Below are 26,671 nucleotides of genomic sequence, written 5' to 3'. Positions count from 1 at the left end.
TGGAAAACAGTTCTTCCTGGGTCCTTCTGTCGTATGGCTGATGTAGATGCAGAACAACAACTGCAGTTTCACTGTAGGTGGGCAAGCCAGCGTCATCATCGTATACAAATAGCACAGCGCCTTAGCCACTGCACCAGTGCTTCACTCCAACAACAACAAAAGATTATAAACAATGCCGTAAAATTATTGTCCGGGCATTTGCACGGTGGGAACTCGCAAGCTACGTAAGGGGCCATGCATTGAGTCTGTACGCAAAAATCTCTAAAAATCGACCCCCTCCCTGTACGCGTACGTACGCCTGACCCCCCCTAATCCTATAGAACGGCCGATATTTAATCCACGCAGAAACAAATAATATGAACGTGTTTAAGCAAACAGATAGTCCACCGCCGGACTATGTAGACAAATTATTATTGGGGCTTCACCCCCCCTTCCGCCCCCGTGTCCTATGTGCACATTGTCAGTGGACCCCCCATACGCAAGCTACGCATTTGGGTTAACCACCCCTCCCCCCTCCATGCGTACGGACTAAATGGATGGCCCCTAACACGCGTTCGTTGCTTGTGGCGTGTGTGTCCAAGTCTGTGTGTCCAGGTCTGTGTGTGTGTGTGTCCAGGTCTGTGTGTGTGTGTGTCCAGGTGTGTGTGTGTGTGTCCAGGTCTGTGTGTGTGTGTCCAGGTGTGTGTCCAGGTCTGTGTGTGTGTGTCCAGGTCTGTGTGTCTGTATGTCCAGGTCTGTGTGTGTGTGTCCAGGTCTGTGTGTGTGTGTCCAGGTCTGTGTGTGTGTGTGTGTGTCCAGGTCTGTGTGTGTGTGTCCAGGTCTGTGTGTGTGTGTGTCCAGGTCTGTGTGTGTGTGTGTGTCCAGGTCTGTGTGTGTGTGTGTCCAGGTCTGTGTGTGTGTGTGTGTCCAGGTCTGTGTGTGTGTGTGTCCAGGTCTGTGTGTGTGTGTGTCCAGGTCTGTGTGTGTGTGTGTCCAGGTCTGTGTGTGTGTGCGTGTGACCCACATTGCTGCGGCTGCGGCTCGTGATGCGGTGTCGCTCCACCACCACCACCCACCACCTCCCCCCCCACGGCTGAGAGTGATTGTGGTTCAGTCCGCACCGCTCGCTTATTCGACGGCTGTCCCCGCGTCGCAGACGGTGGCCAACGCGCCAGGCAATCCAGAGCATCGGGTACGTACGCTCGCGTGAGTGGTGGTGAGCGGCGGTGAGCGGTGGTGAGTGGTGGTGAGCGGTGGAGAGCAGTGAACGGTGGGGAGCGGTGGTGAGTGGTGGTGAGTGGTGGCGAGTGGTGGCGAGCAGTGGTGAGCAGTGTGGGGTGGTCAGCAGTGTGGGGTGGTGAGTGGTGGTGAGCGGTGGGGAGCAGTGAGCGACGGGGAACGGTGATGAGTGGGGAACGGTGAGCGGTGGTGAGTGATGGTGAGCGGCAGTGAGCGGCGGTGAGCGGTGAGTGGTGGTGAGCGATGGGGAGCGGTGAGTGGTGGTAAGCGGTGTGGAGTGGTGAGCGGCGGTGAGTGGTGGTGAGCGGTGAGTGGTGAGTGGTGGTGAGCGGTGAGTGGTGGTGAGCGGTGAGTGGTGGTGAGTGGTGGTGAGCGGTGAGTGGTGGTGAGCGATGGGGAGCGGTGAGTGGTGGTAAGCGGTGTGGAGTGGTGAGCGGTGAGTGGTGGTGAGCGGCGGTGAGTGGTGGTGAGCGGTGAGTGGTGGTGAGCGGTGAGTGGTGGTGAGTGGTGGTGAGCGGTGAGTGGTGGTGAGCGGTGAGTGGTGGTGAGTGGTGGTGAGCGGTGAGTGGTGGTGAGCGATGGGGAGCGGTGACGTGGTGGTTAGCGCCACGCTCCGCTCCGAACCCAGCGACCCGGGTTCGATTCCCACTCACGACCAACACCAGTGACCGATTATATATCTGAACCTGGTCTGGGCCTCTCCTAGGTGGCCCGGCCGTGGTGCTGACCACCCACCCCCTTCGTGTGCCACAGTGCCGACCTCCGTAGAGGTGCTGCTACTCGCGAAACGACAGTCGAGTTCAGGCTACACGGGGGATGTTTTGGCGAGCTCATGACACGCGGCATCGTGCAGCGAGGTCACGGTCATCGCTCGCGGCTGAGAGTGACGGCTCCAGAGGTCACAATCCAGCAGCCCCTCGTCTCGCATCCCACACTTCTGCACGCTCCACAGATCTCCCTTCGCACGAGGCATCTCCTCGGGCTCCAGCCTGGCTACTTGGCACGCGTGAGATATATATACACGGACAGCCCCTTTTGTCAATCCACTGCTGGATGAGGGCCTCCTCACCTCGTGGGAATAATGGAACCGGACTTCACCGTGCTGGTCCAATGCGCGTTGGTTCGGGAGGAGAGCATCGATGCGGGGAGCGGAGACTCGCAGCGAAGTGGATTTGTATGCACTGCCCTCTGCTTAGGTTGTTTTACGATTTGTTTCACGGCTGATCCAGCTTCGTCAGTTGCCCGACTACTTTACAAAGGAGATCCGTGGCGCGTTAACTCAGCAGTAAACAGCAACAGCAGCAACAGCAAAAGACTAAAGGTCATCAATATTGCTGAGTGTACAAGGTCCTTCAGGAATATTGCACGACAACAAACGAGGTGTTTAACTGTCATGCAGCAAAACAATCGGTGCAAAATGTGAGAGTAAGAGGTGCCTAAAAGAGTTGGGTACAAGCAAGATCTGTATTTTAGTCTAACAAAGACAAAGATCCCCCGTGTAGCCTAAACAGACTTGGGGGAAGTGCAGTTAGCGAGCACCTATGAAGGCAGGCACGGTACACGAGGGGCTGGGTGGCTAGCACCACGCCCGACCGCCTTTGTCTCCCTAGTGGCGATGTTTACACACCGCACCAGGTTACTCATTTGAGGCCGAGTCGACCTAGGGGAGGCCCAGGACCGGTTCATATAATTGTCACTGGTTTTGGCCGCGAGCGGCGATCGAACTCGGGTCGCCGGGTTCGAAGCGCAGCTCCACTACAGCTCCCCATAACAGTAACATAAACAGCAGCAACAGGCGATTTGTCTTTGTGCAAGTAAGCTCCGTGTGTTTTGGCCTCAAAGGGAAATAAAGAGGTGGGGGGGGGGTGTGAAGGAAGTTGGAAAAGAGAGCAGCAAGAGTATTCCATAAACGTGGAGCGGCAACGGACAACGTTTACCAAAGTTTTAGCAAATTGCTTTTTGTTGTTGTAAGAATAAGGAGCAACTTGTGAGGCTCCAGGAGGGAGTTAGAGGAACAAAGTGGTCCTTAACGTTTGTTGAAAACGACCTTTAGGTTCAAGGCAGCCCAGCGGTGGTCTCTCCGGATATCCAGGGGGGACAGGTTTGACTCAATGATAAGTTCTACAGGGCGCATCAAGGGCAAAAATGGACAGCGGAGTGATATAATGGAATTAGACGTTTTAATGTAGATTCAGAAGATGTAGATGGTGTCAAAATTATAACATGTGGGCAGAATGGTGGCTTTAACTGCAGTATATTCAGACAGAGTTAAGATGGAATAAAACATTTGTTTCTATATTGGAATCCAATTTAGTTGTTTTTATCTTCACGAAAGCCTCCGTGTTAAACTTTTTTTTTAATCATATTTGGAATATTTTTGTTGCCAAACAGCTCGAAGGTCAGGGGACAAATGTATTGTCCAGTTCTGTGGCCAACCATTTGCCCACGATCTAACACCAACATCCCTTTGGCATCACTCTTTGACCGTACGCCGACGTACTGGCAGCACGTGCAGGATGCAAGGCCACAGAGGATAAACCTCGCGTGGAAATCGTCAGGCACCCCACCGCAGGCAGCAGAGCCAGCACGCTACGCACTGCTTCACTCGCCCATACCCGCACCTCCGATTAGCACGGTTGGCTACGTATGGTGCGAAAGAAGTGCAACTTGTGTACGTACATACATACCCAAACAGTGGAGTACTGCTGCTCAACCTGGCTCAGGAGTCGTTATACAAACCTGGTGGATACCCACTTCCGGACAACCATGAGGGCCATCTCTGGAACACTGACACCAACACAGCTTTAGTGCTTCCTGTACTAGCCCACACTGAACGTCTGCAGGGAGAATCAATTAGCTTTGGTCTTTTTAGCGTTGAGGACCAGTTTTAGGGAATTTAGTTGAAGAAGATCAAAGTCCTGTTGTAGATGCTGTTGTAACTCCTCCATGGAAATTCCAGAGACCATCAGGGCTGCTATCAGCAAAAAGGTTCGTGCAGGTTGGAGATGCCTAGCTTGTTGACATACGGAGACAACGTGCCCAACGACAACCTGTCTGTGCAATGGTCGTCACCCATTAAACCACCATGTGGCCTCAACCCTGTTTGGCTTGCGACATCTGTGGTGCATTCCGGGAGATTTGACCAGAGGCTCTAGTTAAATATATAAATGTCTCTGCAAAGTGTTTCCAAACCCTGTAGTAAAGCAACAGTGACCAAGGTTCACATTTGCGGCCTGGCAGGGCCTAATTAACGTGCAGCTTACAGGCACACGGGTGTGCTTTGGGTTCTTCAAAGCAATGCTGATAGAACCTTCCAGAGCGCCTTTTTTTATTTTCCCTCATGTTTGTATCTATCTTGAACTTCTTTCGCACCGTACGTAGCCAACCATGCTAATCGGAGGTGGCCCAAACGTCTGGACACATAGGGTTATTTCATTTATTTAAACAACGCCATTAAATCATTTTAATTCTGTATTATATAAATTAAAATGTTATTTAAAATCTTTATTATCTATTTTTATACTTCCTGTGGGGTGTCCTCAAATCTGTCGTTAACAAAACTCGACCAAGAACCCTGAATTAATTGAGACAAAACTGAATTGATGAATATTCAAAAATTAAACCTGTAATCTTGAAAAAAAATCTTAGATTAATAAAATAAAATCACGTATGAATTCATGTTTATGGAAGTCAGTTTGAACATTTTTTCAAATAAATAAAATACTCAGTTTAACACGTAGGCTTTCGCGACCAATATTATTCATAATCAACGCGATCTAAACCCAAAAACGTTGATTATAAATGAAATACTCTAACCCTATATGATTTGTTAAAATAAATATCATTACCATATATGTCTTGACTTTTGGTCCACCCTGTGCGGTAAATGCTCGCTTCATGGATGTTCATACAACCCATTTTCCCTAAAACGCAGTTCTTCTCGAGAACACATTTAGCAAAATGCGGAACCCTCACCGTTATAACGCGGAACGCTCACCGTTAAAACGCGGTTTCTGAGCGGTCGATGACGAATTGCTTTCTTGAGCTGCGTGGCTGAGCGGTACGATACAGTACGCAGAGTGATGCAGTAAAGGAGCGGTGTATCCTCAGTTATTTGTCCCGCCAGCTCGCTGTGAGTGCGTAGTACATCGTTTCACGCCAAACTTTATTCTTACATTATTTGTGGAGACATTGTTTTTGCTTAACGCGTTTTTCGCTTAGTGCCGCACTTTTCAGGAACGCATCTACCGCGTTAAACGAGGACTTACCATATATCGCTGTTCTGCACAAAAACGCATCCGTACGTTTTCAACCCTTCATTATTATTATTAAGTAACGTATTTATTTTCTGACGCATTGTTTAATAATTGGATGGGTGACCACCAGGGCTGGACTCCATGCCCGGTGGATTTGTTTTGTTTTGTTCACCTCTGCAATCCTGACTTTAGAGTCAACAGCACCATCGACACAAAGCAGTTTAAACTTTATTTTTGAGAACCCCGAGTGGCGGGGGGAGGAGGCAGAGACATGGAAATGCAATCCTCGCAAGCGGCACTTATGCCGGACCCTTAACGTTAACGAAGTTACACTCGTGTACCTTTGGGTTTGGTTCATTTATGAAGCCTGACTCTTCATCGCTAACAACCAGTGCGCGCTGATGCTCGTGCAATATGAATGAGTGTAATTGTTTTCCACTCCCTCGCAATGCAATGAATTGACGTGATTAAGGGCCACGATCCTATTCAATAACCATTCTTCTTTTGCATTGGTACCATTTCATTGATGTTGCTTATTAAGTCCAATTTGTATAGTTTTCTTCACTGGGTTATTCTGAACTGTACAGCATTTAATTCGTATCATTCGAAGAATGTAGATTTTTGCAGACAGAATTCAATCCATGTACTGTATTGTAATCCTTAAATGTCGATGTTAATCCATGCATCGTTGCACCCATCGTGCTCCCAGACCACCGAACACTGCACCAACATAAAAATGTATTTTGTGAACTCTATCACTGCTGGGGACTGACATAACTGACCATAATAGCTCAAGTAATCTGGAAATCTTTGTCACGAGGAAGTGTGGGGTTTGCTGCCTGCACGGACTTTAATCCGAGGCCCCAATTGACAAAAGGAACCCATGGAGCCAGAACTGAAGCCCATTGTGGGTTGTTTTTTTGTTGTTGGCGAATTCACACGTAGCAGCAGCAGCAGCAGCTCTTCTGTAAAAGTATCGGTGCAGCCCGGCGGTTCATTGCTCACGGCACTGCCGGGAGAAGGGCATCCTACAGGGAGCTCACAAGAGCCTCTTTCCGTGGTTATTTGGCCTCCTCATTCTTCCACACTGACCAGACTTATTGGGAGAGGTATGATTGCCTACGCTTTGCACCATCACACGCGACCTACCCATCAGTTAACTGTGTGCACTCATTTTACACTGCTGTGTGGACAGAGGCGAGGATTTTGATAAACTTTGCCCTATTATTGCTGCTGCTGCACTGAAGGCGGGCGGGCGGGAGGGGATTGATCTCAACCGGCGACCTTTGCTTCACAAATCCAGTGTGCAAATCCGTTTACCATGGCAGCATCCAGATTTGCTGGGCGAATGTAAAAACTATTCGGTTTAAATATGTTATCACCTTTGTACTTTGTGACTGCAACAATAAAACTCCGAATGGGCCCGATCTCGACAGCAGAGCAGTTTTGAACCTGATTAATACTTTGCATGAGTGACCACCAGGGCTTGTCAAGGTGCCGTAGGAAATGGGGCTGCAAGGTGCCCAGCAGATGGCAGTGTTGAATGTTACTACCTCGAATCCGTGGGTTTTCTCCGTATACTCGGGATTCCCACCCACACATATAACGCTCATGCATTGAATCGACCAAAGGTCCCAACGCCGGAGACTCCTGAAAGCTGGGCTGACGACTCGTTATTTCCTGGGTAAAATTATTGTTATGATGACTCGTTAGTTGTCCTGATCGTCTCCGCTGACCAAATTCCGTGACTACGACCCGCGTTCACAACCTCGGGAAAATTGACCGCGTGCGGTGGCATCGCTGCCTATGGGATGTGCTCTCTCTGCCTTTGTTATAGGAGTGGATTATTGGGATAAAAAAGAGTAATTACGTGAAAAAACAAGCGTGCAGAAATAAAATGGCCAGCGGCTCTGAACCTCACACGCATTTGAGTTGTGGTGGTGAGGGTGTCCCTCCGAGTGTGAAAATCACAGTGTGCGCCTCATTCATTCCATCTGGCGCCTCCTGGCAAATGTTGAGAGATAAAGAGCAGCGGTACCGATTCCAGTAAATCTGTACATTTTGTCCTTCAGCTCTGCGATGATTTTAGGTTGTACCGCGTGTTCGTTGGCACGATGTCTGACACTTTGCTCCACTTGTTGGGAGCTTCTTCGGGAATTGAATTAATATTGGTTCCTGAATAAACAACGGAGTGAAACGTCGGACAATGTGCACAATCCAAATTCAATTCGGAGGGCCATACAGCACAACCTCAAAAACCTGTGCAGTTGAATGTTTCTCCCCCTTGACCTCCACATATATGAGTGCATGAAATATAAAAATGATTAAATATGTCGAAACACAACTTAAGCAAAAGCTGTAATGGTTTGATACGAGCAGATACCATGCCCATGTGACCGCTGTAAGCATTAACACTGCCATGCGAGAGAAAAAAAACACATGTGCATCACTCTACGATTTGAGGTTAAAACGTCATGGAGAACAAAGCAGAAATATTTCACCACTGAGATGGACCTTTGCCCTAATTTTGGGTTGTTTGTGTCCAAATGAGCTACCAACTTGTTTGTCACATGGCAACTCGATTCTCTGTGACCCTGACGCTCAATACCACGTGTTTTTCGGCTTGGACGCCAGTCTATAAGTCTCACCGTGTTCTGGTTCCCCCCTCAGTCGTATTCACAATGCTTCCCGCGTGCTCTGACACTCTTGCCTGCAGCTCAGAACGAACGAGAGAATGGACAATCGGGACTCTGCGAAGGTAGCACCAAGCACAGACCTGGAGTTCCCATCCCAGATCTTGGAGTACATCGAAGGCTTCAGAAAGTCAAAGGTAAAGCATGGCAAGTCCTGTACTGACTTATCAATAATAATCGATCCCACCGCCTTCAACTCTTTTCTCTTAACACCTCAATGTCATTGGGTTATGTCATGTAATTGGACAAATGCCACGCATTGGCTTCTAAAACACGTTTTTGTAAAGAAAAATAAGTTCGAAAAAAACAAAGAGTATAAAAATAAGTTATGTTTATTTGATACAAAAAATGCTTATACGTCTCTCCAAAAGAAAAAAAGCCTTCTACGAAAAAAGCGGATAAACGCGTCTGCGTTAATCCATGTCTGCATGACAATTGCCTAGGCAATGTTCACGGCGTGCGAGCTGGGCATCTTCGACTTCCTTGAGAGCCCCGAGGGCCGAACGGGAGCCACGGCGGAGGCAGTGGCCGGAGCATTGGACGGCGCCGGCCCCACCAGCGTGGATGGTCTGGGCCGGCTGCTGGACGCCTGCGTCGGCATGGGGCTGTTGAACATCAGCGTCCGCGGAGACCAATGCAAGTGGCGTTCCGTCGGCACACAAGTGATGGATTAATCTAAACTTTTAACGTTTTTTTTGCTTGCCAACTCAAATGCGCCTTCCATGGCATTTCATCTCAGACGTGTGAGTGCCGGGCGGCAGTTGTCCCTGTGTGGCACAATTTATGTATGTTGAACTTCTTTCGCACCGTACGTACCCAACCGTGCTAATCGACACGAGGTGATTCAGCACCGGCCTGCAAGTCGGCATTAGCCTTGCCAGTGAAGGAGCGATGATTGTTTTGTCTAATCCCAATTGAGAACTTCATTTCGGCTGGGTCTGTTCCACACCTGCCACACCATATTCAGTATCGTGTATCTCTCATTGATCCAGTCTATAGGCGATCTGGAAAATATTCAATGAGAAAATGAATCACTGTCCTCGCGGTATCTGTGAGTTTCCTCATTGACATCCGCATGCTGCTGCTGTTGCTACATGCGTGGTACTTGAATCCCTGCCGTGGGTTCCCCAGTGTCGTCCTCTTTTTGAGGAAGCTGTCCCAGGAAATCCGTATGCCTTCCCGGCACATTAAATCATCAAAAGTCAAGGTTTTCATCATGGGTATTGTGAGAAATTCTTCTTCACATGACATGTCCCAGTCACTTGTACCTCGGAGGTGTCAACCGTAACCCATGTGCGCACGTGTGTGTGCGTGTGTATCTGTTGTGGGGAGCGGTAGTGTAGCGGTAGTGTAGCGGTAGTGTAGCGGTAGTGTAGCGGTAGTGTAGCGGTAGTGTAGCGGCAGTGTAGCGGCAGTGTAGCGGCAGTGTAGCGGCAGTGTAGCGGCAGTGTAGCGGCAGTGTAGCGGCAGTGTAGCGGCAGTGTAGCGGCAGTGTAGCGGCAGTGTAGCGGCAGTGTAGCGGCAGTGTAGCGGCAGTGTAGCGGCAGTGTAGCGGCAGTGTAGCGGCAGTGTAGCGGCAGTGTAGCGGCAGTGTAGCGGCAGTGTAGCGGCAGTGTAGCGGCAGTGTAGCGGCAGTGTAGCGGCAGTGTAGCGGCAGTGTAGCGGCAGTGTAGCGGCAGTGTAGCGGCAGTGTAGCGGCAGTGTAGCGGCAGTGTAGCGGCAGTGTAGCGGCAGTGTAGCGGCAGTGTAGCGGCAGTGTAGCGGCAGTGTAGCGGCAGTGTAGCGGCAGTGTAGCGGCAGTGTAGCGGCAGTGTAGCGGCAGTGTAGCGGCAGTGTAGCGGCAGTGTAGCGGCAGTGTAGCGGCAGTGTAGCGGCAGTGTAGCGGCAGTGTAGCGGCAGTGTAGCGGCAGTGTAGCGGCAGTGTAGCGGCAGTGTAGCGGCAGTGTAGCGGCAGTGTAGCGGCAGTGTAGCGGCAGTGTAGCGGCAGTGTAGCGGCAGTGTAGCGGCAGTGTAGCGGCAGTGTAGCGGCAGTGTAGCGGCAGTGTAGCGGCAGTGTAGCGGCAGTGTAGCGGCAGTGTAGCGGCAGTGTAGCGGCAGTGTAGCGGCAGTGTAGCGGCAGTGTAGCGGCAGTGTAGCGGCAGTGTAGCGGCAGTGTAGCGGCAGTGTAGCGGCAGTGTAGCGGCAGTGTAGCGGCAGTGTAGCGGCAGTGTAGCGGCAGTGTAGCGGCAGTGTAGCGGCAGTGTAGCGGCAGTGTAGCGGCAGTGTAGCGGCAGTGTAGCGGCAGTGTAGCGGCAGTGTAGCGGCAGTGTAGCGGTAGTGTAGCGCGCTGCGCTATGAAACTGGCGACCCGGGTTCGATTCCCGCTCACGGCTTACAAAAGTAACGATTATCTGAACCGGTCCTGGGCCTCCCCTAGGTCGACTCAGCCTTAAATTAGTACCTGGTGCGGTGTGTAAATATTGCCACTGGGGAGACAAAGGCGGTCGGGCGTGGTGCTGGCCACCCACCCCCTCGTGTACCGTTCCGGCCTTCATAGGTGCTCGCTAACAGCACTTGCCTCTACAGTCTGTTAAGGCTATACGGGGGATCTTTTTATCTGTTGCAGTCGTGTACAGCAACACGGAGCAGGCGAGTGTCTTCCTGTGTCGTCACAGTCCCAAGTCGATGCACGACATCATCATCTACAACTCGGCCACCATCTACCCGCTGTGGCAGCACCTCCCCGCTGCAGTCTTGTGAGCTCCGCTATGGGCACGAGTGCACAGATTCATGCAGAGTGTGCAACGCGGCGAAACTGAACTCCGTCAAAACAACTTCTTCTTATCTTCTTGGCTCTTTCGGCAAAGTCACGTAGAAGGAAAACAACAAAATAATAAAAATAAAACATAATAAAAGAATTCTCACGACGTTTCGGCCACAACGCAAGCAGCCGTCCTCAGGTGGAACCAGGTCTGTCGAGGCGACAGCGTCTGAATGAAACAGCACACGTGCTTGGACCAGCTTATAAATATGCTCCAAGCACGTGTGCTGTTTCATTCAGACGCTGTCGCCTCGACAGACCTGGTTTCACCTGAGGACGGCTGCTTGCGTTGTGGCCGAAACGTCGTGAGAATTATTTTATTATGTTTTATTTTTATTATTTTGTTGTTTTCCTTCTACGTGACTTTGCCGAAAGAGCCAAGAAGATGAATCCCTGCAGTCACGAAAGCTTTAAATCGAAATTTAACTTCTTCTTACTTCGTTTTTTGTTTGTTAATTGTGCTTGTGCACCACTGCTAATGCAGTGTCAGCGAATAATTTTATTACAATAATGTGTTTCTGCCATTTCACAAAAACTCTTTTTACTTTAGCAATGAGTTGGGAGACATATCTTGCGTGATGAAGTCTTTACACGCAATGCGAAACATTTGGATGATAATAATGATGGTGATTAGTCTTGTGATGAATCGCCAATTACAGTCGATGTGTACGGTCATGATATGAGTATCGAATAGTGAACTTTAAATTCAATTATTTATCAAGAATATAAATGACACGCAAATGGTATATTCAGTAAAATGCAGTAATTAAAATACATTAAAATAATATTTTTCAAAAACCTTATTTTTCAATGGAATTATGACCCTGAATCATGAAATGTATTAAATGCTTGGGAGACTAATAATTACATGCCTAATGATGATGCTAATTAATTATGCCATTGATTGTGAATGAATTTTCAGAGAGGGACAAAATCAGTATGAGAAAACCTTTGGGGTCTCTAACGCTGACCTGTTTGGGGCAATGTACAGGTGAGTGCATTAGCAGCACACTGCAGAATTTCTCAACATCCATTTGGCAGCACAGCCTTGCGACCTTTAATATCATGACAGCATCACAAGAAACGTTTAACCCTTCCTCTACCGCGCAGGTCAGACGATGAGATGATGAAGTTCATGAAGTTAATGAACGGCATCTGGGCCGTTAACGGCCACGCGGTCCTCACTGCTTTTGACCTCTCACCCTTCAAAGATGTGTACGACCTTGGAGGTAACTCGGGGCCACACTGCAATCTCACCTCTTGCATTATTAGTAAACCATTAGCCTTCCGTTGGGCATTACCAAACAGGCTTGTAAGTTAGTTGATCATTTGGAGACAGGGTTGTTGGATTGTGCAATGGTGGGGTTAATTATGGGGACATTGCATGTTATATCTGCACCTACTCCTGGGTTTTGCTCACCAGCTGGGCATCCATAATGAGTTTGAGTTCCCCTTGTAGGTGCATGCAGAGGCCACCTGGAACATTGGCTGGTAGCAACTTGGAGGTTGGGAATGGAGTGTGGCAGGAAAGTGATGGCAGATGTGATCAGAAAGAGGAGGCTGCAATGAGCGGGTCACGAGTGCAGGATGAAGAAGGATGAGGCAAATGATGAGTCCTGCTCAAGTACACTTTACTCTTAAGCAGTCAATACGATGCCTCTAACTTGAATATAATATCTAATCAACGTGTTTCTCTTTCTCTCAACCTAAATTAAAGTGACAAGCGACATACACATGTTTTATTTTTAAAAAAGTTTTCCATCGGTGTATATTACCTGCTATGGCATATGAATCAGAAACACGGACACTGACAAGGACATTTAAGCACAAGCTGAAGAGTGAACAAAGAAGCATGGAGAGGTGCATGCTTTGAATGATACTGATGGAGTGATGAGAGCAGCTCATGTGCAGGTTCTAGCGTGATTTATGCGTGGAATGGTGATGGCATGGGGCCAGATCAGCAACAGGTGAAAAGCAAAAAAAAAACTGAATCAAGGTAATATATCAGAATCTGTTATCACAATCTTTATTTAGACTGGAGAAATCCCATGAGCTATGAAGCTCTTTTTCACAGATGTCCAGTAGGTATATATTGGAGGGGATCATGGGAAAAAATATTGGGGTTTAGCAGCAGTATCACTCAGTACTCTACTGCCTCACCCAGGGGGAGAAAGGTGAGAGTGGAATGGGAAGTGGGTACGACCAAACAATGGCCTTCATTACAACGAATGTCAATGGACTCTCAGCTTGTTAAAGGACATGATGGTATGATAATTGTTTTTTACCCTTCTATCTGGCAACAAATCTGACACCTTTTTTACAAGGAGTCATGTTTACATAGACCACAATACCTGCAGTCATAATGCAAACAAAAAACATAACTCTGATAATGTGCACTGTCCTTGAAGTTGATTGGTCCACACCCGAGACAGCTTTCCTTAGAGCCTAGTCTCACATGGGTTGGACCAGATGATGCCATCTGAGACTAGGCTCTAAGGAAAGCTGTCTCGGGTGTGGACCAATCAACTTCAAGGACAGTGCACATTATCAGAGTTATGTTTTTGTTTGCATTATGACTGCAGGTATTGTGGTCTATGTAAACATGACTCCTTGTAAAAAAAAAAGGTGTCAGTTTTGTTGCCAGATAGAAGGGTAAAAAACCAATTATCATATTTTTACTGGCAAATGAGGTTCCAATGGTGACATGATGGTAGCCGAGCCGGCGTGTCCTTTACCCTCTAACGGCGCTGGGCCTTGCTATCACGGACCAGGGTGCACGGGGGCCCTGGCGCTGCAGCTCGCCGAGATTCATCCCGACTCACGGGTCACCGTCTTCGACCTCCCGCCCGTCGTGGAGGTGTCGCGGAAACACTTCCTCGCCTCCGGCACCGTGCAGCTGCAAGGAGGTGGGTCCTCGTGAGCTGTCGTGGAAATCAAAACTACCTGGAAGGTTGCAGTCCGCTTGTGCCACTTGTTGCACGCACTGCGCTTATATAAATTGTTCACAATTATCGTTGGAAACGGAATAAACTAACTGCGTGAGCAAGCTGGGTTTAGGAAATGTTTCTCTAGCATCAACCACGCGATCGATCAGATTCTTGAAAACCGTTGCCGCCGCGTTTTAGACTCTGTGAAGGTATTTGACGCAGGAGAAACTACCATACTAACGTCATCCAAGCTCTCACAAACCAAGGTATAAAGTAAAACAATTTTATAAACAACCGTACACAAATATATAACAGCAAATACGAGAGTACGTGAAGTAACAATGCACATATTAGAAGGGGAGTTAGACAAAATTATATACTGCGACATAATACGTATTCCAAAAACTAGATTGCAGAAACCAAGCCATAATATACATGGAGAAAATATTAACTATCTCAGAATTGATGATGAAATAGTCATTATAACAGCCACTGGGATGGGATAACAGTCGATAATATAATTTGACAACAACTTAAGCTTTTCCTCTGGATAATTACTCATAACCACTGACAATGAATATAGGTTCAAAATAAATAGGAGAAAAATAGAAGTCACGTCTAACAATTGGGATAATGAGTGAAGGTGGACAGGGGACAAAAATGATGGATTAAAGAGTGGGACGAGAGGAGGTTGGAATGCCTTTGATGAATAGCGACACACCAATCTGCCTCAAGAAGAACGTTTTTAATCAGTGAATATAGGTGGCAACGACAACAAATAGTCGCTTAGGATGAGTGATAAGACTGGCAGCTGTCTTGTGTCGCCCTGCAAACATCGCTACACGATGACCGGGTTTCGGGATGTGCCTGTCGTGTGAGAACATTGGGTAATTTTCTCTTTTTTTTCTCCAGGCGATTTTTTCAAAGATGAGATCCCGCAGGGCGACCTGTACATCCTGGCACGGATCCTACACGACTGGTCCAAGGAGCAGTGCATGCAGCTACTGGGCAGCATCTACTCCAGCTGCCGGCCAGGTAATAACTCCAGTCCGTGTTTCCAGGGCAGTACAATCGCATTTTATCCTGTTGAGTTCATGTTCTCATTTTCACCCAGCATTCATTGTCAGTGGTTGTGAGTAATTCTCCAGATGAATAGTTCTCAATGATTTAGTGATATTTATATATACTGACCTGTTAACTTTTATATTGCTTGGAAGATCACAACGAATCTGGGAACATCGTGTTTTTAGAATCACCACAAGCCATGTCTCATATTGAAATAAGGTCTTCTTCTTCCACGCGTTTGTCCCACTCATGGTGGGGTCCGCTCATACTGAAATAAGGTATTGTCCTAAAACAGGTGTGCTCATCGCTGTGAGTCTCAAATTAATAATCAACAAATGTCTACTGTACTTGACATTTTCTCGACGAGTGTCTTCGCATTGCTCCTCGAAGAATGCATACAGAGGCTTTGACCTTTTCTGTTTCAAATATCAGAGCCACCGACTTGTTTTTGGAAGCCTCGGGGGAAATGCCAGATGAGGCCCCCTATGAGATCGCCTCGACCTTTTCTGAGGGCCGAAACTGTTTCAATCTCATTTTGCCACCACGCCTGCCCCCTCTAAGGCCCTTTCAATGACATCCCAGGTTGAGAGAAGGTCGTGGTCTCACTGCCCACCTGTTACACGTGTTTTGTGTTACCTTAAACACAACAACTTATACCATTATCAAGCTGAATTGAACGCCGTTAAATCGAACCAAGATATGATCAGTAGATGCCAATTTGTCAAGGTTCTTGCCATACGCAAGAACAGAACATCTCAATCTTATACCATTATCAAGCTGAATTGAACGCCGTTAAATCGAACCAAGATATGATCAGTAGATGCCAATTTGTCAAGGTTCTTGCCATACGCAAGAACAGAACATCTCAATTGCGCTACTGAAGCCAGGTCACGTGAAAATGTCATCCATTCCAGACTCTCTACACGTGACAGCAGGGTTGGTATCTTCCGCAGGGAACAATCCCAGAGGTTAATGTTGATTGGTGTCGTTGCTTGTCTTTCTCCTACATTGACATTAGCTGCCCCGTCCATGCTGCTGACATACTTAATAACCATTGCTACAGTCTACATTATAGACTACCAGTACACTCACCCAACTTAATAACCAGGCTACAGTCTATATTATAGATTGCCAGTACACTCACTCCGTTTAAGAACCAGGCTCCAGTCTGGTTTTTTGGTTTTGTATTATTTTTATTTTATTCTTTTTATTCACTTAATTTTTTATTTTTTTATCTACGTGACTTTACCGAAAGAACAAAAAAAATGTTGATGATGATGTTGATTTTCACTCGCGGTCTCCCCAATGGAGCTGTCTTCCCAAGACACGAGAGGGCGCTACACTTCGTCTCGTCATGGGAGATGTCCTTTAGCAACCATCCCACGCCCACTTAGGGCCCCTACTGAGCTGGGGCAATTAAGTCAAGAGAAAATCATTAATGGAGGGTTGTTGTACAGGGATTGATGACTGGGCTGAGACCACCAACTGACTCCACTTAGGAGCCGATGCCTCGGCAACCTTTGCGGCTAACTTGCCCTGTTTTGAGGGCATAACGGCGAGGAGCCAGGGGCCAGGCGGTGGGCTTGAGGCAGTGTCGCATATGTTGTGGGAATACAATTTGAACAATGTGCATGACGTTTTTGTACTATGTATGTTGAGCTTATTTCGCACGATACGTAACCAACCGTACTATTCAGAGGTAGTCTACATACGGTTCACCCGTATTCTTGTACAGGGAAATTTAGTTTTCAGGTCCATACGGGGTACAGCCGTTTCAATACGGGCAAATAAATTGTTTTGTCTATTTGTATTTGTCCCTTGTGATGGAACTTTGTAGAATTAACGTTGAGATGTATAAGGGTACGGGTGACCAATAAGGTCTGAATTGGTCTGTAAAAAGGTATGCACTGATAAGGGGTTGACAGGTATGGGTCTATGGGTTTGAACATGAGGCCCCTAGACTCAGACGTGAAGGATACGAGTTCGAATTCCTGGCTCAGATTACAATGTACACTTATTTACCATCGTCAGATAACTTCAACTATGGTAGGTGGCATTGTCAGTGCACACAAGATCTAATCTTAAGAGTACCCATAATGCGTTAGTAAAATACACGTAATTTTACCGTTAAAATTAGCCCCATGCACAGCAACTTTGAGTGGATTTTAATTTATATTGCTTGATTCCTCACCCTGACAAGTTTGTGGCAAAAGCTGCCACCCTTTTCACACCCTGCGGACTCAACACTCCTACAAGATCGTCATCCCACTGATGACGATTAGGATGATTGGCTATGCACGGTGCAACAGAAGCTCAACATATATACATTGGCACATGTTAATACCATCATCGAGCTGCCTGAGAAAGGAGTGCATGGTGGTTTGGAACTGCTCGCGCCGGGGTAAGAGAATACATGTTTCTCCCAAATATTTGTTTCCTGTCAACAACAATATTTCAGGATATTGGCTCTCCTTTCATTTTTTTACACCCCCCCACCTATGTTTGTTACGTACAAGTAGCATGTCTTCATTGCATGCAAATCTATATCCATTCATTTTCAAAGAAAACCTTAATTTAAAAACCACTTTCCAAAGTAATTTCATTTGTTTGACCGAAACTTGGTCCTAACCAATGTAGCGCCTTATCTTTAACCCCTGAGTCTAATCCTGTTGCACAGAGGAGTAGGTGCCGAACAAATCTTCAGGAAAATCAATGTTTTTGCAGGCTCAATGCTCCCACACAACTTTCAGTCCCCGACACATATGAACACCAATGTCATTAGGGGTGATGGCCTAGGAGTGGTGCGTGTTGCCATTTGTTGCAGAGGTACATGGTTCGAATCTATCAGCTGCCCTGATTATTGCTGTAAGTGTAATGACCATGATAATGTATTATGTTAAACTTCTTTCGCACCGTACGCAGCCAGCCATGCTAATCGGAGGTGTTTGCTTCACAATGGCCACTACAGATCTCCTGACGGCATTCACGAGAGTAGGCCAACGTGCACCAGCGTCACGGCCTACATTTGCCAAATTCGAAGATTATCCGCAAATAAATTGGTAATATACAAAACAATCCACTATCCTCTACTTACAGAACAATACCTCACATCTCTTGAAAATTAGACTATCCTGGCCTGTTGAGTTCTCACATTGCTAAACACATCGAACTTGATGGAACTGCATCTGAAACGAACAAACAAACTGCATCTGACACAAACGCGCGGCGGTGGTGTGGCACCGCGTGTTACCCGCAGGAGGTGGTTTGCTCGTGGTGGAGTGCCTGCTGGCGGAGGACCGGCGCGGCCCCATCTCGGTGCAACTCTACTCGCTCAACATGCTGGTGCAGACCGAGGGCCGCGAACGCTTCGCCTCTGAGTACACGGCCATGCTCACCGAAGTTGGCTTCCGCGATGTCCGTGTGGCCAACACGGGCAAGCTCTACAATGCCATCCTAGGGCGCAAGTGAGGAGCTGTACAATGCCATCTTAGCACGCAAATGGGGAGCTGTACAACGCCATCCTAGCGCGCAAGTGAGGAGCTCTACAATGCCATCCTAGCGCGCATGTGAGGAGCTCTACAATGCCATCCTAGCCCGCAAGTGAGGAGCTCTACAACCCCATCCTAGCCCACAAATGAGGAGCTGTACAATGCCATCCTAGCCCACAAATGAGGAGCTGTACAATGCCATCCTAGCACGCAAGTGAGGAGCTGTACAATGCCATCTTAGCACGCAAATGGGGAGCTGTACAACGCCATCCTAGCGCGCAAGTGAGGAGCTCTACAATGCCATCCTAGCGCGCAAGTGAGGAGCTGTACAATGCCATCTTAGCCCGCAAGTGAGGAGCTTTACAACCCCATCCTAGTGCGCAAGTGAGGAGCTCTACAATGCCATCTTAGCACGCAAGTGAGGAGCTCCACAACGCCATCCTAGCACGCAAGTGAGGAGCTCTACAACGCCATCCTAGCACGCAAGTGAGGAGCTGTACAATGCCATCTTTGCACGCAAGTGAGGAGCTCTACAATGCCATCCTAACCCGCAAGTGAGGAGCTCTACAACCCCATCCTAGCACGCAAGTGAGGAGCAGTACAATGCCATCCTAGCCCGCAAGTGAGGAGCTGTACAACGCCATCCTAGCGCGCAAGTGAGGAGCTCTACAATGCCATCTTAGCACGCAAGTGAGGAGCTCTACAACCCCATCCTAGCACGCAAGTGAGGAGCTGTACAATGCCATCTTCGCACGCAAGTGAGGAGCTGTACAACGCCATCCTAGTGCGCAAGTGAGGAGCTCTACAATGCCATCTTAGCACGCAAGTGAGGAGCTCTACAATGCCATCTTAGCACGCAAGTGAGGAGCTGTACAACGCCATCCTAGCACGCAAGTGAGGAGCTGTACAATGCCATCTTAGCCCGCAAGTGAGGAGCTCTACAACCCCATCCTAGCACGCAAGTGAGGAGCTGTACAATGCCATCTTCGCACGTAAGTGAGGAGCTCTACAACCCCATCCTAGCACGCAAGTGAGGAGCTCTACAATGCCATCTTAGCACGCAAGTGAGGAGCTGTACAATGCCATCTTAGCCCGCAAGTGAGGAGCTGTACAATGCCATCCTAGCACGCAAGTGAGGAGCTGTACAATGCCATCTTAGCCCGCAAGTGAGGAGCTCTACAACCCCATCCTAGCGCGCAAGTGAGGAGCTGTACAATGCCATCTTAGCCCGCAAGTGAGGAGCTGTACAACGCCATCCTAGCGCGCAAGTGAGGAGCTCTACAATGCCATCTTAGCACGCAAGTGAGGAGCTCTACAATGCCATCCTTACCCGCAAATGAGGAGCTGTACAACGCCATCCTCGCCCGCAAGTGAGCGGCCCTCCAAAGCCATCCTGTTGGATTGGAATTAGTGAAGATTGACGATGGCGAGTGCCGGCGGGTGGCTTCATACATTCACGAGTGCATACGTAGGTCTCTAAAAGGACTCAGCATTCATGAAGACTGTGGAGGCATCCTGATATTCTGAAAGTGGCTGTCAAGGGACCTCTGTTCTAAATGTTTGAAATCCAGATGTTTAAAGCAAGGTGCAAAAGAGCTGTTTATTATAGGTATTTGGGATGTACCAATGGATTAATACAATGATTACTATTTAATCTTTGGCAGAATTCTGTAAAAAGTCAAATAAATGTGTCACCAAATCAATAGGTAAACTTGACAAAGAGACAGCACAATTCCTCACAATGTTCTCCCCTAATTCCCAACAACGATCCTGTAACTCGCACCCATTGTTCCCACACCACAGCAAATGACCCCAGTCGTGAAAGGCGACCCATTCGTTTGGGGACAATTTCAGTTGTGGGAAATTGAGTCTGCTCACAAACCAGTGTGTTGTGCTGTAATGTAAACCGATTGCTTCACATACAGATACCATTACAGAGGTGCAGAAATGATATAGTTTCCTCAACACGAGCTGTAGCAGGGGGGTGTTGTTCGACATCAGCCTACGCCGACTCTAAATTAAGCTATACACTATTTTTTTATTTCAACAGGTAAGGTTCTTCTTCGGAAGCGACCTGACCACAAATGATAGCTCAACGAAGTGGCTTATCATGTGGAATTTTTTAGCAGCCACATACTCTCAACGTCTGCTTATGAATGTGGAGGGATAACCAGGAGGACCCGGAGGAATATACAGACGTCAGGGTCGCAATTGAAGCCACAACCTCCTACATACCAGACGAGGGAATTAACACCATTATAGGAGTAATGAGATAGTTTCCTAAAAGCAAGATGTTGCCCAGGGGATTTCCAATGATGCCAGAGGAATCTCGCTCTCTCTGACTCCCTTTCGACATCAGCCGTGCGCCGACTCAAAACCCCAAGGATGGAACCCAGAATAATTTTCCCTCTGCTCTGTGTGACTTCAGATTTCCTCACGATACTTTTTTGCATGAGAAGGAATAGGATCACGTATGTTAGAATCGATGTTTAAAAAAATAAATGGTATATGGTGTCAATGGGTTCACATTGCCCCTGCATACACTGTGGCCATTTACATTCACCACAATGTAATCGGAGAAATTTCCTGATCGTGTCAAATAATTGCAGTGCCGAGGGGGGGTGAATCATTCCAGATTTATTGCATAGGTTGCAGAATCATTGGAAGTCTCTTCACTTATTAAAATGCCTTTGTACGACAGCGGGATGTTTATTTGCCCTAAGACACCCAGTGCTGGTGCTGCTATTAGGAATATACTAACACAATATATAACCCTTGACTGTAACCTTCTATGATTTACGAAAATAATGATTTAAAATTAACCACACGTATATCGTGTCGTATACAGTAGGCATATTTTTTTTTTACATCTGGTGGTTTGTGGGGTATATACGGAAGGCAAAATGTTGAGCGTGTCGTTTCCTCTCAGCATGAATTCCTGTATTTTATTATTTTATACAATCAATGTTCTCGTGAAGGAGCATAAACCATCACGTCAACTCCGCTCATCCTCACAGTGGCTTTTGGCTAGCGATCGAACAAAGACGGTCACTGTATCGCGCACTTTCAGATGTCCTTCTGCGGCCGTCTGGAATGCTCTTCCGATATTAGGAAGCTGCTGGAGCTACGCACTTTTAAATCATCTACATTGAAAACTCATTTTTTAATAACTGCTTTTTGTCTTTCATTTTGTTGTCCTTCCCCCACACCTCCGATTATCACGGTTGGCTATGTACGGTGTGAAAGAAGTTCAACATACGTATGTACAATGTGTGTGTATGGGGCATGGTTGCTGAAGCAGAAAAATGTATTTCCCCCCACCCACCAACTTCATGATGCACTGGACAGTCGTGGTTGATTATGCTCAAATTATATCTGGTGATGCCTCTGCGTTGCCAGCGGTGCACAGGCATAATTATCAAAAATGTCAACACATTCGCCAATAACACTGTGGCTTTAACAGAAAATGTATACAATCGGCGACAATCCAGGCAATGGGGTTTCATATTAATGTACATACATTGAATAGATTAGATCTCCAGGATTGTTGTATGGAAATAGGAGTGGAGATCAGAGAGAGCCCTCTTTATTAATTGTATGCACATAAAATGCACAATGCAAACAAAGAGTCATTGCCCAAAACGTCGCCTGTTATTTATATTTCCTTTGAGGCAGTGTGATTGACGAATGTGTTGAGTTTCATGGTTGATTACTGCATTGTTTTATTTGTGCTGAATTTCATTGTGAAGTGTAATTATTTCACGAGTAAAAAACAGAAAAGAAGCATCCAATGTGTTCGCATTCACACTGAGACGGGTTTTTTTTCATACATGGGCATCTCGGAAATGCAATATTTCCATTCAAGTCACTCATAAGCATCGCAAAAAATCTGAACCTACGCAGAGCTGAGGGGAATTGATTCTGGTTGCCACCCTAGGAGTTTTGAGTTGCGGTGGTGAGATGTTAATTCCCTCGCCTGGTATGCAGGCGATTGTGGGTTCGATTGCGATGCTGACGTCTGTACATTCCTCCGGGTCCTCCTGGTTTCTCTCCACATTTAGAAGCATACGTTGAGAGTATTTGACTGCTATAGATTTCCACATGATAAGCCACTTCGTTGAGCTATCATTTGTGGGCCAGGTCGTTCTGAAGAAGAGCCTTAAACTATATCATCCCTGCACCTCTGTAATGGTATCTCTATGTGAAGCAATCGGTTTACATTACAGCACAACACACTGGTTTGTGAGCAGCCTCAATTTCCCACAACTGAAATTGTACCCTAAATGAAGGGTCGCCTTTCATGACTGGGGTCATTTGCTGCGGTGTGGGAACAATGGATGCGAGTTATAGGATCGTTGTTGGGAATTAGGAGTGAGGATCAGAGGGAGAGCCCTCTTGAGAAATTGTGCTGTCTCTTTGTGATGTTTACCTATCGATTTGGTTACACATTTATTGATTTTAGTTTTTACAGAATTCCGTGGAAATTTTTCCTGTGAGCATCCCATAACGTTGTAGCACCTCGTGTGTGAGCAACTAACACTATCTCTTTTTAATTAATCCCTTGCCTATTATAGAACGCAACCTCCTTAATTAAGACCACACCCTCTATTCTGTGGAGAGATAATTTCCTCCCTAAAAAAAATGTACAATTACCGCACTGCTAATGAGAATAGCTCAATTACAAGAGAACGAGAGTGATTTGCTACACAATTCCCACTGCTTTGCAGTTTATTCTCCGTGGCTGTCTTCGTATTAAGTTTCCATTTCCATTCCCCATAATTGGTATGCTGTGGGGCTAAGAGTGCACATCAAAATAACTTGATGATGACTTCACTGTTTCCCCAGCCCTTTACAGCTTATATTCAGCGAGTTTCAGTTGCATTGTGTGCTGCATGGATTCTTTATCATTATTGCACAGCCATTCGATCTCAGTGCTTTTTTTGAATGTGAGTAGCCATGCAGAAAATTCCGTTTATTTTATGTTATTCATGAAGTATTGGGAATTTAAGCACGGTTACCAACGTTTACTGGAATGTGTGATTGATTTTTTTAAAAGTTGTTATGTCTATGAATTCAAGTATGCGATCATCGTTTGCTGCACCTATTAAACACCTCGCAAAAAATCCCATTGTAACATTTTATATTCTGTAGTTATAGTAATATAATGCAATTTCATGAATCGAATGAGTTTAATGTGTGCACATCGCTGCAGAGCGGTCACGTGATAACGATTTAGTGACCTAATAAAGGTGTAGACAGAAACATCTTCAGGAGAACTTAATTAAATAAAAGATATCGATTAAGACATCCTACTACAGGTAGCAGTTATATAATATACAAACTACATGATGAGGGGATGTAATTTTTACCCAAAAATCGAATTGTCGGTGACTTCCTATGTGACCCAGGTGGCCCTGCGTGACGCACTGTCTCGGCACTTGCGGTGGGGATTGATCATGTGCCCTCAATTGCGTGAAGGACAGAAAAGCAAATCTTTGTGTCACACTATAAGTCACCAGTGCTGCAGTTACAGTTCAGTTTCATTTATTTGGTATTGCCCTGTGAGCCATTCGCCTCTTGAATCGGGTGCAACCGCAACAAACAAAAACATGAACAAGAAACATCTTAAAGTGATATGCTTGGTTCTTTCGGTAAAGTCACGTATAAGGGAAATACAATAATAAAAATAAAACAATAAAAATTTAATTTTATTACTTTCCTTCTATGTGACTTTACCGAAAGAACCAAGAATATGAATCCCTGCAGTCACGAAAGCTTAAAATCGAACAATCTTAAAGTGACTACGCGCAACAGAAAAATCCAGGGAAAAAACAGCAACGTCCTCCAGAAAAAGCACCGTATATCAATGCTGTGTGCAAAAATCCCCAGTGGGATACAAGTGAAACAATAACAACCATAAGACAATTTTGATTAAAGTTACCAGTCTAACTCTGTACTACAACAGGACACGGAGTGGCCCCTCAACCTGGAACGCCGCCCTCCTTCACATTCACAGCGCTGACTCTTTTACTTACCTTTAAGCGCCTTCTTGAAAAAAAAATATTTCTATTTTTGACTTTTACTGAGCGGATCTCTGAGCTGGGCTCTGCACCTCAGGTTCGCTGCCTTCGGTCAAGTGAAAATTGTGCGCGATACAAATTAACATTATTATAGAAGGGCCCTTGGGGTTTCAACATAGCTCAGGCATGCTGCCCAACTTAGTGAGGATACAATTTCAATACAAGTAGTGGAGCTATAGTAATAATGCTTAAGGGAGTATACCCATAACATCATTGCAGAACTAACTATTAAATGCAATTCTATATAAACGTCAAACTTAAACCGCATCTCAAGACATTGGCATAGAAGTGGGTGACCTGGGCACAGATATCTGTGTCCTGCTTGCTGACTGCAATCCTGTTTAATGCAAACATTTATTTAAATAAATTAGAATAGACTGTTGTTTAAGGTGTGGGGAGGCCCTCATCCAGCAGTGGATTGACAAAGGGCTGTACATATATACAAAGCTTGTTTGCTGTGCCACTGTGTGTCATCTTCATCCGGAGAAATGTTGTGTGTGCATCCTTCCCTGCCTCACAAACATACCCTCCTCGGTCTCTCTTACAAAGTCTGGATGTGACAGCGTGCCGCTGCGAAATTTGTAAAGCACCGGCGGATGCGGTGTGACATGAATACTGCATTTGCAATGCTGTTGAATTTATACTAATTGCTTCCAGTACACGATGGTGGCACGGCGCAGTGGAAACGTGGACACGCAATTAATTTAATACCACGGTAGAGGCGGGCAGCCCTTTGCCGGGTTATGGTGCTGGGCCGGTGGCCAGAAATCACCTCCCTAAGGCTCAAAGAGTTAGTCCAGCTCAGATTCGGTGAGGTGTGGAGAGAAAAAGAAGGGAAAAAACACCTGGATAATTACTCTTTGGTTCTTTCGGTAAAGTCACGTCGAAAGAAAATAAATTAAGTAGTAGAATACGACGTTTCGATTGCAACACAAGCAATCGTCATCAGGTAGAACAAAATTTGAGAAAGAGACAAAACACAGACACGGAGACACACAGACAGACACACAAGCAGAGAGAGACAACACAGACACAGAGACAGACACGAAAACTTCAAATCAACCTCGATAATTGTCGTCTGTTCACAGAATCATTGTTATTTATATGTTTCACAGCACACAGATGTTAATTAGTGATTTAGGCTAATTATGTTTTGTTAAACTTCTGTTTGGGAGATTTTATAATTCCATCCTGGCTATATTTGTTGTAATTTTAAGTGAAATATTCGGGCTGCGTATGGTTTCATTGTTTTGTTGTCTTTTCAAGTTAAGTCTTTGGGTTGTGAAGTAATTTTCAAAATCAACAAATCTTAATTAGAAATGAGAAATGCACGCTGTTTTGTTAATGCATTTGTTTTGTAGCTTTTTAAAAATGTCTTTATTGTTTTAAAGTGAAATTTCAGTTGCGTCTGGTTTGTCCTTGAATGAAGGTCACTTTAAAAACAATTCTGAGGATCCATTAAATGTAGTGATCTACAGAGGTATCTCATCACCAACACCTCACTGGTGTCTCTGTAGGACACCAGCTAACATCAGGTTGACATGGGTTTCCACGAAGCGTCCTTGCCTCGAGATTATCTTTCAAGGTCACTCTCCACTGAAGGCAGAAGTTCATTCTGTTGCGCTTAAAAGGAAATGGTCAAACTTAACCAGCCATGTTGGACACCTAATTGACCAGTGCAGAAAGGCACACATACGAACGATCTGCTTCAGTGGCGCTTGAGATGTTTATAATTGCAGCCCAACAATATCAGCCTACAGTTGTGGTCCATTTGTTATTACGACTAAACAATGCATCCACACAACACAAAGGCTCCATCCACATTGCCTAGTCAATCCATCTTGAGCCATTTCCACACCAATGGATGCCCAATTTACCCACTGGGGTGTTGTGCATGGTCCATTTGCTTGTGTAGTAGACATTATGACAACCATCACAACTGCCAGACGTTGGATAGGTGCCCATGAATTAAGCCTCGTTCACTCTCCGCATGGGTCTACAAATGCTAATGCAGGCACAGTAAGTAAACCTTCTTCGTTGCTGCCTTTCAGACATGGGCTTGCACCGGGTGAGAGTCTTCTCAGACCAAGGAGACTGTGTGTTTTTTTCTACTTTAATGAATTCGGCAAGAGAAGCCCAAGGTC

The 26,671-nt window shown here is 46.4% G+C and overlaps 1 protein-coding gene across 1 annotated transcript; it reads left to right on the top strand.

Annotated features, from left to right (window-relative positions):
• The first annotated feature begins 979 nt into the window (after positions 1–979).
• On the top strand, positions 980–20,179 carry ASMT (acetylserotonin O-methyltransferase). Its single transcript, XM_078863115.1, has 9 exons — positions 980–1,171; positions 8,191–8,304; positions 8,611–8,803; positions 10,773–10,902; positions 11,890–11,958; positions 12,078–12,196; positions 13,739–13,873; positions 14,807–14,929; positions 18,216–20,179. Exons 2-9 carry the CDS (start codon positions 8,209–8,211, stop codon positions 18,425–18,427), a joined length of 1,077 nt encoding a protein of 358 aa, XP_078719241.1. The 5' UTR covers positions 980–1,171; positions 8,191–8,208; the 3' UTR covers positions 18,428–20,179.
• Positions 20,180–26,671: the final 6,492 nt, after the last annotated feature.

Source organism: Lampetra fluviatilis, chromosome 15, assembly GCF_964198595.1.
Source record: "Lampetra fluviatilis chromosome 15, kcLamFluv1.1, whole genome shotgun sequence".
NCBI lineage: Eukaryota > Metazoa > Chordata > Hyperoartia > Petromyzontiformes > Petromyzontidae > Lampetra > Lampetra fluviatilis.
The sequence above is the reverse complement of the archived record's forward strand: the minus strand, read 5'-3'. Positions and strand labels throughout refer to the sequence as shown.